At 40.5% G+C, this 12,327-nt stretch overlaps 1 protein-coding gene across 5 annotated transcripts in view; it reads left to right on the forward strand.

Annotated features, from left to right (window-relative positions):
* Positions 1-12,327, forward strand: part of CACNA2D1 (calcium voltage-gated channel auxiliary subunit alpha2delta 1) — a 676,857-nt gene that overhangs the window by 565,868 nt on the left and 98,662 nt on the right. For all 5 annotated transcript variants that reach the window (XM_034765627.1, XM_034765601.1, XM_034765592.1 and 2 more), the window contains one exon: positions 2,878-2,982. In XM_034765627.1, the coding sequence (XP_034621518.1) occupies positions 2,878-2,982 (105 nt within the window). The remainder of the gene's footprint in view (positions 1-2,877; positions 2,983-12,327) is intronic.

Consider the following 12,327-nt stretch of genomic DNA (forward strand, 5'->3'; position numbering starts at 1 on the left):
TGATAAAGTATGCAGCTAATTATATATTCTGGAGGAAATTCTACTCTAAGTGAATTCTACTCTATGCAAGTGTTAATGCAGAGTCTGATGTAAAATATAAAGCTTTAATATGGCTGTGGTATGAAACATACATTTTCAATACATGTATTGTATTTAAATAATACACATAGGCACCAGTTTCATACCACTTCTTTACCTTAGGAGACCGTAGGTTGTCCTGCAGTGTGGGGGACACACTTATTTTTACTGGCAGAACCTCCTTTTCCATCACCCTTTCAGCAAGAGAGTGCAGTTAGACCTCCTTTGCCGTAGTGAAAGTACCAAAGCTGTACCTCAAGATGCATACATGGCAAAATACAGCAACCAGCCAATTCTAATATAATCACCATCTTCCCTTCCCGCTCCTTCTCCCCATGGTTTCAACCACTCATTACACCCTGATCTGGTAAAGATTTCTATTGATGAGATTGCAAGTGACAATGGCAGGGGACCATCTTTTAATCTATGTTTGTATATTGTTGGGTCTCCAGTCCTGATTGGCTAATAAAAATCTAAGTTTCCATTACATCTATCACTTTTATCTAAGCACCATAGTACATGTGCTAATAGTCCCACTGTAAGCTCTTTTGGGATAGAGACAGTAAAATATTGTGCACTCTTATGACGTTATATAGATGCACACTAGATGTCTAACTTAAACCACAAAGTAAGTCAGTACAGATGTTGGCCCAGCAGAACAAGGACCAAATTTGCTTTACCTTACTTGTGTAGGTTGTCCTTTTAAATCAGTGGAACACTTTGTGAAAGTAAGGTGGCCAGGATTTGGGCCTCCAGTCAGTTATTTTTGTGGTGCCCTTATGAATTTATTTTGGAACGTCTATTAAATCATTAAGCAGGTAGGTGTTTTTCAATATTTAAAAAATACCTGTTCTAGTTTTATTACTTTTTTTAATATAAAAGAGCAGCAGCCCAAAGCAATGTATTGTATATAATATTTTACAAGCAAAAGTGATCCTGCAGTTTTTATTTCCAAATGAAACTTACAGTGCTGACAGGAGTGATATTAATGCAATGATTTCAAATTTCTTCATTCGTCATTACTGGTAAGAAAATTCATAAGGCTCAGTTCTGTCCTTCGTTAGACAGAGGTGCCTCTTGAAAACTGAGCTTCTGATGTCAAAAGGTCGTAAAGAATTAGTTTTAGTAAAAATGCAGTTATAGCAAGTAAAGAATTTTGATTTATTTTCTTAAAGAATTTGGTGAGTGTACTATAGAATTATATAATAAAGTAGCTGTATTAGTGCTCATCAATTAACCAGTGAGGACTAGATTGTTACATTATGGTTTCTTCTCTATTAGGGTCATTGCATAGCTTCAGCACCCCAGGAACATACCGCTGGATGATTTGTGATGCAGAGGGTCAGAATTTCTCCTCACTTCTCCCTTGTTTTCGTTGTAGAGAAAGTTACTTCACCTTTTCTCATGAGCAGCTTGCTTCTCCCAGTTGCTCTGCCAGCTACATTGGCTACTGAATTACGGATCTGAGACAGGGCTCCTCCCACTCCCATACCCTCCCACCCTGTTTACAGAGAGGAATCTGGGGTGCGCAACACCTCCCCTCCACGGGTGTTGCAATTGACTCAGAGGAGCTGGGGTTTTCTTGTTCCTCCAAGTAGCCAAGTAACCTTGGTGAAAACCTACCTCACTTTGTGTAAGCCTGCAAAACATGTGCTTTGAGTGTAAAAGCAACCAAAAAAAAAATTAAAAAAAAAAGTCAGCAAAAATAAATGAAGAGGAAACCTGAGCTGATTCTGAGGAAATGTAACAAAAACAAAACAAAACAAAACAAATCTCTTACAGCACTGAGTTTGTAAGCCTAAAACCTAAGAGATGGTAAGTTCACTGGGAGCTGAGTGGTAATTTATTTACCTCAGATCTTCAGTTTAAGGACCAAATTAGTGGCCAGAGAGTTTGACTGTCTCAGCACTTGGGATCCCAACTTGAGACACTCAGGGTGTCTGAGATTGCACTCCTATGAGTTGAAGCATCAATGGCCACTTCTGGAAATTTGGCTTCTGATGTAGAATTTCCAGAGCGTGGGAGGAAGGAGGGAGTCTGGTCGAGTAAAACTGAAGAAGAGAGTGAAAATGTCCTCTTTTTTTAAATTGCATATGCAAGATATCCACTGTCTGAGTCACATTCAGGCATCCAATGAATAGAATTTGGCAGCAGAATTTGATCTGAATGTTCTGTTTTAACAAATATGCAATTTACCTCCACTCCAAACAATCCTATTCCATGCAGGTCCCTTATGCTTCTTTGGGTGGAACATACCTGATTAACACAATGTTGCTTTTGGTCAGATCTGAGGTGTACCATAATTTGGCTCTTAAAGGGTGAAGGAAAGTTTCTTTCAGAACTGATGCACTAATAATATTAATATCTTGGTGACAAAAAGCAGGATGTATACTTAGAAATATTATATTGGACACAGACTTATTGAGTGAAATCCTAGCTCCACTGAGGTCAGCAGAAGCTTTGACATTCTCCATTGTTGGGTCCTAGAGCCTCCCCCCAGCCCAAGCTGGAAGATCTACACTGCTATTTTGTAGCCCCTCAGCCCAAGCCCCACGAGCTCCAGTCAGCTGACCAGGGCCAGCCAGGGAGGCTGTTTTATTGAAGTGTAAACATATCCAGTGAGGTCAGGTTTTAACCCATTAATACTTAAATAATGTGCTTTCCTCTGCATAATGCATAAAAATGAGGCATTCCTTGCCCTTCAGAGCTGAACTATGTTTCTGGGAACTATATTACACTTCTGCATTTTTTTTTTGAGAGCCAGAACTAAAGGCATACTTCTCTTTGAATCTCTTACAGCACAGTGGCTCTAGAGCTAATTGCAATAAGATCATTATGTTGTTTACTGATGGTGGTGAAGAAAGAGCACAAGAGATTTTCCACAGATACAACAAAGACAAAAAAGTAAGTGGCATTTACAAGGCTTTTGTATGAAGGTATGAAGATACCTAATGGGACATTTAGGTGGTATCTGGAAAAAAAAAACAGAGAATAGTGTAGCCTTTTAAAGACTATATAGTAAGCTGTGTTCATGCAAGATATGATAAATCTTCTCACTGGTTATGATTATCGTCCTGATTCTAGTACTTTTACTCCAGGCTACTTATGCCACAAGTAGTCATTGAACTTAATAGGGACTAAATTACAGACAGATTCTATTCAGATGAGTTAGGTTATCAGAATCCGCTTCCATGTATTTTTCAGTAATAGCATTAGAGTAACAAAATGCAGCTGAGCTGTGTAATGCGCACAAGACAGAACCAAGTGGTGGTATCTTTTCTTGAATGATATGCATTCATGTTTGAGCATTTCTCCCTATGCTTAGCAAAGGGGTTGTAAAAGAAAAATCTTGATGTTGTTCACTATTGTTGCATAATACAGTGAATCACTGTGACCTTGGAGATGTAACTTTTTTGGCTGCCAGTCTGAGATTGTGGAATGAATTCCCCGAGGAAGTAGGGGCCATCACAAACCTCTCCTCTTTCTACTCTAAGTGCAAGGCACATTTCTTCAACCCTGTCTTCTCTAACATAAATATACATTTAAAAAAACAAACAAATGAGACACACACTGCACACACTTCTCTCCCTAGAGAGAGAAGGGGAGAACAAACAACATATGATAGATTTTAATCACATTGCTTAATGCACTACTGGAAGATGCTCAGATGCTACATCAATGACTGCAGTATAATAATGCCTTTATGAATAGAGTAGAATTAAAAAGAACAAGGAGTACTTGTGGCACCTTAGAGACTAACAAATGTATTTGGTCATAAGCTTTTGTGGGCTAAAACCCACTTCATCAAATGCAAGGAGTGGAAAATACAGTAGGAAGATGTATATAACAGTACATGAAAAGATGGGAGTTGCCTTACCAAGTGGGGGGTTAGTTCTAATGAGACAATTTAATTAAAGTGGGGTATTATCAACAGGATGAAAAATCACTTTTGTAGTGGTAATCAGGGTGGCTCATTTCAAACAGTTGACAAGAAGGTGTGAGTAACAGTAGGGGGAAATTAGCATGGGGAAATTAGTTTTTAGTTTTTGTAGTAACCCATCCACTCCCAGTCTTTATTCAGGCGTAATTTGATGGTGTCCAGTTTGCAAATTAATTCCAGTTCTGCAGTTTCTTGTTGGAGTCTGTTTTTGAAGTTTTTTTGTTGAAGAATTGCCACTTTTAAATCTGTTATTAAGTGTCCAGGGAGGTTGAAGTGCTCTCCGACTGGTTTTTGAATGTTATAATTCTTGACATCTGATTTGTGTCCATTTATTCTTTTGTGTAGAGACTGTCCAGTTTGGCCAATGTACATGGCAGAGGGGCATTGCTGGCATATGATGGTATATATCACATTGGTAGAATTAGTGTAGAATTAGGTAGAGTAGAATTAGTTACACTGTAATATGTACCTTATGTTGGAAGACTTATTACCTGTCCATAGTACAAAAAAATGCCATTTTCTCCTTTATTCAAATCAGATTATGTTACTCCATATTGTTGCTTCCCCTCCAAGCTGAACTCACTTTGGTTCTCAAAGTATTTCGTTCTTGGTGCGAATCGCATTGTCATTCTTTGGCATGTAAGGGAGCTAAGCACCTTTTGGCCAATCACACAACATGGCCTATTTACACTTCTTTGCATTGTTTAGTTGTTACTGGAGCTTGACCTTAGCTCAGCCTTCAAGTTGACAAGTCAAAGAAAACAATAAACAGTTTTATAAAACAAAAACAGCAACCCATGAAAATAAAGGTAGGAAAAATGTCCCATTAAATTACTGATTTTCATCAGACATGCCAAACCCATTAAAAAAAAACACAGAAATTGGGCTTGTTGTTTTGGCTTAATTGGCTTGTGAGTTGCTTGTTGGTTACTTTTTGGCTTGTTGCTTGTTTGGCTTGTAGCTTGTTGCTCTTTTTTCTGATCGGCTCCTGGCAAGCAGGGGCAAGGAGCTAGCAGGGGCAAGGGTGGGGAGAGAGTCTGGGGTGCACAGTGGGCCCACCACAGTCTCAGACTGCATGCTGGGGGGATCTAGTCACTTAGAGTGTCGGGGTTCTTAGGGATTGGCTTGTTTTGGCCTTGTTTTGAAATGGGATTAGCTTGATGTTTGGCTTATTGCTAAAGTTGGCAACTGTGATTTTCATCTGTTTATGCTGGTATATGGCTATATTTCAAGTCACTTTCTGTCTCTTTAAATCGCTTAGTGTGTGAATGCAGATATTATTATAAAACAAACTTAACCATTAATATTTTGAGGGGACATATTCTAACTTTTCTGCATGCAGGGACCATGTTTGCACAATGGGGTCCTGGGGTATGCCAAAGGCTCTGAGGTGTTACTGCACTAAAAATAATAGTAATGCCTTGGAAATTTAAATTATTCACTGAATCATACCTTGACACTTTTATAAAGCTATACGTAGTGTAACAGAATACAACTTCACAGGGTGCTATTTAACAATTGGCATGTTTACCTTTACTGTGGCATTCACCGTGCTTGCATTAAACACGGGAAATACCACATTCGCAGTGGTAAATTACAGGAATGAAAGTGGTAAATATTCATTTTGTATGTGCAGCCAGACTACAGATAACTTCCCTGGAGACTGCAGTATATTTACATATAATGGCCAAGCGAAGCAAGGCCCTTAACTGGATGGCATTTCTCTGATACCCATTACTGCAGGAGGGAACCCTTGGGGACTACTATTCACAACCGGTTAGCAGTAATTATCACACAAATTACAAGCAAGCATAACTAAAGGAAGAGCTATTTTCCATAAGCTTAGACAGTGGCATATATCGTTTAAACAGAATTCTGAAAACCACAGCCCTGACTACTCGCAGCCATGAAAAAACCCGTGACACTTTCATGATAGCGTGCTAGCCCCAATGTGTTGTCCAAATTCCAGTCAGTGTTTAAAAAAAAAATATACTGTTTTCTGTAATTACCCCAGTAGTTGGAATCAGATGTGGCATTTTTCCACTTTAAGACTGGATTTGTTAGTGTAATTTAACAGCTGTCAAATTCTGCCCAGAGATGTCTGCATTTCAGTAGTAGGTGGGAATGATTCTTCTGTGTATGTGTGTTTTACATGCATGTGATGAGACTAAAGGGGCGTAATGTAATGTTAACTGGATGAAACTAAGGAAGATTTAGATTGAATGGGTCAGACCCTGAGCTATGTCTGAACTAAGCTTGACATAGTCTAAGGAGGGACAAAGGTTTTAAACCAACTTTATGCTTCCTGGATGCTAAGCTAGTGTCTGGATTACTCTACTGTACATCAATTGTTACTTACCCCTAAGGTGACCCAGAAAGTAGGGATTACCATGACAATTTGTCTTGGCCCAGACCATGCCCTCTACTCTGGGAACTGTAATAGGGGTGGTGGTGTAGAAGGTACTGGGCAGGAGGAATCCTCCACTGGCCAGCTAGCCTGGCTTTACTGCCACTTTGTACTGGGTACTAGCACAGTGCGACTGTAAGGGACATAGGTGGGCTGACCTAGTGGTCACAGCTGGGCTATGGTCCACATGTCAGGGACAGTACTCGATGAACAGGAGTCAGAAGAATCACTAGAGTCAGGGTCAAAGTCAGGCTGGAGTCAGAGACCAGAGATAGTACAAGGCTGGAATTGAGAGGCAGGAATCAAGTTCAGAGTCAGGCTGAAGTCAGAGACCAGTGGTGGTATCAGGCAAGAACCAGGGTCAGAGTCAAACTGGGATCGGAGATCAGAGATCAGGAGATGAGATCTGGAGTCGTAGCAGGCCCGAAGTCTTTGTTGTTGACCAGACAACTCCTTGGGGTACCCTCCAGGGTTACATAGGGTAGATGTTAAATCAGAGGGCATCAGGGTCACTCTGGGTCCCTTGGGAAGTACTTCCCGTGGCACCTTCTCCACAGTGCTCCCTGGCTGGGGCTCCTCATGGTATCTCGGTAGCACCATGGGAATGTCAGCTATCTTAGGCTCTGCAGAGTCTGATTCTAGTTCCCACAGCTTTACAGCAACTTAGCTAGGCTAATTTCTAGACTACATTCCTAACTATGAGATCAATTGAACTGTAGAATGGTTTCCCAAGAGAATTGATAAAAGACCTCTCTTTGGAGACATTTATAAACAAAAGTACTAGAGGGAACAATCCTATAATGGCCAGGGAAGAAGATCTAGTAGGTCACTTTCATTTCTAATTTCCATGAACCAGCTAATCACATGCAGCTACTTCACTTTCCTCTAGTGAGACAGCAACTATACAAGTAATGGCATCTTCTCAGGGCACCGTAATGTTCACAGCTACTTATTTGAAATATATTACATTAGTCCCTTGTGATATGAGGCCAATCTCCAGTGTTATCTGTTAATATTAGTGATGACTTTCCCTCAGAGACTTTAAAAAATGGAAATGAATCAGTTTTTTTGGAGAAACTGATAGATAAATAAAAACACTGAATCAGAAGAAACATTTTTTGTATGTTTTAATTATAGAGCATAGATATTCTGAAATTGGATTGTGCCCTGCATCTCAAAGCATTTCAAAACATGGATGAATTTCACAGTACAGATTCACAACAACCCTATTGATTAGGTAACTATACTATCCCCCTTAAAAAAAAAAAAAAAAAGAACAAACTAAGGACCACAGTCCTGCAATGAGCACTATGTGGGCCAAATCTTGCACCTGGGCAGAGCCCATTGTAGAGCTGAGGGCTAAGCACAGAGAGAGAATAAATGACTTGCCTAAGGTCACAAAGCAAGTCTTTGCCAATGCTGGGAATAGAACCCAGATCTCCTAATTCCATTCACTTTAAAAACTATTCTTCCTCCCTTGATATTTTATTTCTGTGTTTAATGGAACATGCAACTTAAAAACTGTGTATTTAAAAACGAACACCCCCTTCCCTCCAATTTCCTTCCCTTTGTTACTATTACTAATAGGCTGCACCTTGATTATGTAGGAATACATCATTTACTATTCACCATGTATCAGTTTTCAGCTGGATGGAGTATTGCTTATGTCACACTTGAGCACACAGAACCGACTAATGAAATTTCAAAAATTTTGAGTGGTAACCCAAGTTGTCTTTTGGCTCCTATTAGTTGCCCTGGTTTTACTCGTCCTTATACAATTCTCTCACTCTTTTATCCAGGACTTCCTGAGGTGGTGTTTACATATACATCTTACTTTGAAAATCCAGGGATGAGTGGATCCAATTCACACTGCAAAAGAATTAGTCCTGGGAAGCCTGGGCTGCCAATCTCATTAGTACCCTCTTAAAATCTAGCAGCTTTTTCCACCCTGCTTTTCTATCCTTGGGTCTGAAAAAAAATTACTGTTGGTGTAAGGAAAGGTGCTTTATGTCAACTGACTGTCAGTTCAGTAAAGTTTTTCCAGCCAGAGTATGGTGAGAGTATTGTTCTCATCCTTCATAGCCATGGCCAGAAGGTACCACTGTGATCTAGTCTGATCTACTGTGTAACACATGCCATAGAATGTCCCCAAAATAATTCCTAGAGCATATTTTTTAGAAACCATCCAATATTCATTTAAAAATTGTCAGTGATGGAGAAAACACTGCAACCTTTGGCAAGTTGTTCCAATAGTTAATTACACTTACTATTAAAAATTGACACTTTATTTCCAATCTGAATTTGTATAGCTTCAATTTCCAGTCACTGGATCATGTTATACCATTGTCTGCTAGACTGAAGAGCCCATTATTACATATTTGTTCCCCAGGTAGATACTTATAGATTGTAATCAAGTCACCCCTTAGTTTGACAAAGAGAAGGTTAAATAGATTAAGCTCTTTGAGATCATCATTAAAGCATGTTTTCCAACCCTTTAACCATTCTTGTGGCTCTTCTCTGAATCCTCTGCATTTTATCAACATTCTTAAATAGTGGGCACCAGAACTGGACACGGTATTGGTGTGATGAGATAACTGGCTTATGATGAGATAACTGGCTCTGTGGATGAGGGGAAAGCAGTGTCTGTGTTATTCCTTGACTTTAGCAAAGCTTTTGATACAGTCTCCCACAGTATTCTTGCCACCAAGTTAAAGAAGTATGGGCTGGATGAATGGACTGTAAGGTGGATAGAAAGCTGGCTAGATCGTCAGGCTCAACGGGTAGTGATCAATGGCTGCATGTCTAGTTGGCAGTCAGTTTCACGCGGAGTGCCCCAAGGATTGGTCCTGGGGCCAGTTTTGTTTAATATCTTTATTAATGATCTGGAGGATGGTGTGGACTGCACTCTCAGCAAGTTTGCAGATGACACTAAACTAGGAGGCGTGGTAGATACACTAGAGGGTAGGGATCGGATACAGAGGGACCTAGACAAATTAGAGGATTGGGCAGAAAAAAACCTGATGAGGTTCAACAAGGACAAGTGCAGAGTCCTGCACTTAGGACGGAAGAATCCCATGCACTGCTACAGACTAGGGACCGAATGGCTAGGTAGCAGTTCTGCTGAAAAGGACCTAGGGGTCACAGTGGACGAGAAGCTGGATATGAGTCAACAGTGTGCTCTTGTTGCCAAGAAGGCTAACGGCATTTTGGGCTGTATAAGTAGGGGCATTGCCAGCAGATCGAGGAACGTGATCGTTCCCCTTTATTCGACATTGGTGAGGCCTCATCTGGAATAGTGTGTCCAGTTTTGGGCCCCACACTACAAGAAGGATGTGGAAAAATTGGAAAGAGTCCAGCGGAGGGCAACAAAAATGATTAGGGGTCTGTAGCACATGACTTATGAGGAGAGGCTGAGGGAACTGGGATTGTTTAGTCTCCAGAAGAGAAGAATGAGAGGGGATTTGATAGCAGCCTTCAACTACCTGAAGGGGGGTTCCAAAGAGGATGGAGCTCGGCTGTTCTCAGTGGTGGCAGATGACAGAACAAGGAGCAATGGTCTCAAGTTGCAGTGGGGGAGGTCCAGGTTGGATATCAGGAAAAACTATTTCACTAGGAAGGTGGTGAAACACTGGAATGCGTTACCTAGGGAGGTGGTGGAGTCTCCTTTCTTGGAGGTTTTTAAGGCCCGGCTTGACAAAGCCCTGGCAGGGATGATTTAGCTGGGAATTGGTCCTGCTTTGAGCAGGGGGTTGGACTAAATGACCTCTTGAGATCCCTTCCAACTCTGATATTCTATGATTCTAAGTACTGTGCATTTTTTTAATCAAAAGTGCTATACTGAGTTCCATCAAAACCCAGAGACAGTCCTCTCTGCCTTGTGTCCTTCTCAAACCACTGAAGCTGAGAAATGCTCAGAAATATAGGCCCAAGTATGAAGCTCTGCTTAAAAGGTAACAAGATTTTTGAGATGACTACAGCTTCTTCCTTTATTTTGAAGAGACAGGGAGAGCGAATAAGGCCCATGTAAATGTTATTGAAATGGATGAAAATGAATCTCAGCTCTGCTTAATGCTTAGGACAGGCCTGTTCAAAAATTGCCCCTCACTGTTAATTTCTTGTAGTTTGCATGTTCTCTATAAAATGTATTCAATTTATTTAAGACTGACCCTTTTTTATTTCTCTAACGACTTCTACTTTAGTAAGGTTTCTGTTCTCTCCCCGATTTTACTTTTAATTATTAAAAGTGCGGTGACATTCATAACTGGGAGAACAAGCAGGGACTTGGAGAAAAGTTGGGATAGCACTCAGAAATTCTGCAATTTAATTGCTTGCACCTTTTTAATTGGAACATCAGCAAACACTCCTCAACTTGTCACTGCAGTAATACAGCCGTGTTAAAAGAAAATATCTATTCTCTACCTGGTTCTCGAGCACCATTTATTTAATTAATGACTTGTTGTGTACCCACTGTCATAGCATCTGGGTATGTGACATAGATTAAATGCAGCCAGTTATTGAATTAAATATTCCACAAAAATAGCCACACAAATTCTGTACACGTTTTTCTTACAAATCTAAATTTTGGGCCATAATTACCTAGCACTGGCCCAGATCACCCTCTCCCATGGCAAAAACATATCAAAGGGAGGGGATCTTTTTACAGAGATTCCCACATGGTGTTCCATTAGGTAGCAGAGTCCTCTCATAGAAAAGGCCAAGGCGTCTGTCCTCAAAACTGGTGCCTGCACAACCCTGGGAAGCCAGGATCATCTGTACAGAGGCCTGGGGGCTCTAGATTTGCACCCCATCTGCCTGGCTCCTTAGCAACACGCTGCTATTGGAACCATTCTGACAGGACCACTCCCAGAGTGTGACTGCCCCAGGGATAGGGCTCTACTGAAGGAATAACACCAGACTCTATCAACGCTTCTGACTAATTTCTGTGAGGTCGGAAGAAGGAGGATATGTCCCCCAGCTCTTCTTGTCCTCGCCTCCCTTTGGCCTGCACAGTCTACCCCTCCTTCTATGTGGATCCCAGATTGCTGGGACAGACCAATGCAGAATCCAGGTGGGAGGCAGATAATGCCACAGGACAGCTGATCTGACAGCCCAGTCTGTGTAGAATAAGGAAGATCTGCACACAGTGGGTCCCCTCCATGCATGGAGCTACAGGGCACAATATGTGCCAAGGTCTTGTTTTTTTTTTTTTAGGCAGCTATTTCATTATCAATATAAACTTATCTAGAATATCATGTGATATTTTTCTTGTGTGCGGTGTTATCTGCTGTGCTAGATAAAATCAGCGTAGTGATGTTGTGAACCACAGATGGCTAATAAAAGTTTTAATATAGTTTTGTTGAAAAGTAATATTTTCAGTCATGTTTGGGTCACGTGTATCTGTTACATAAAACCCAAATGGCATAATTTTTTTCTTTCATTTGGCACAGACAGGGCTATTTGATGCTTTTATTTTTGTTAATGTTGCAGTCCAGATTACAATATTAATACTGATTGAGACACAGTATTGCAATCAGTTTGATTCTGTAGATGGTGTGAATTGATTAATCAGGGCTGTGGGGATAGGAAACAATTTAATGCACAGAGTACATTGTGTTTGTGTTGGAACAAAGCGAGAAAGTCAGATTATATTTTATTTATTTAAACAAACATACTGCTCCTTGGAACAGAACTGCTATGGTTAGTGGTGTTTAGTTGGGTTCTGTGTCATTTTGCTCACAACTGCAAGTTCTTGTGAATTTGTGTTTAGAGTCAGCTTTGTGTTTGATTACGTTCTCTCCTAATCTGTGTGTCCCATTTTATTTTTGTTCCAGGTGTCCTTTGCAGCCATTGGTGTATGAAACTTTAGGAACTGTACAGAAACTAGGCTTTCATTTTCAAATCA

Source organism: Trachemys scripta, chromosome 1 (genome assembly GCF_013100865.1).
Source record: "Trachemys scripta elegans isolate TJP31775 chromosome 1, CAS_Tse_1.0, whole genome shotgun sequence".
In the NCBI taxonomy this organism is placed as follows: domain Eukaryota; kingdom Metazoa; phylum Chordata; order Testudines; family Emydidae; genus Trachemys; species Trachemys scripta.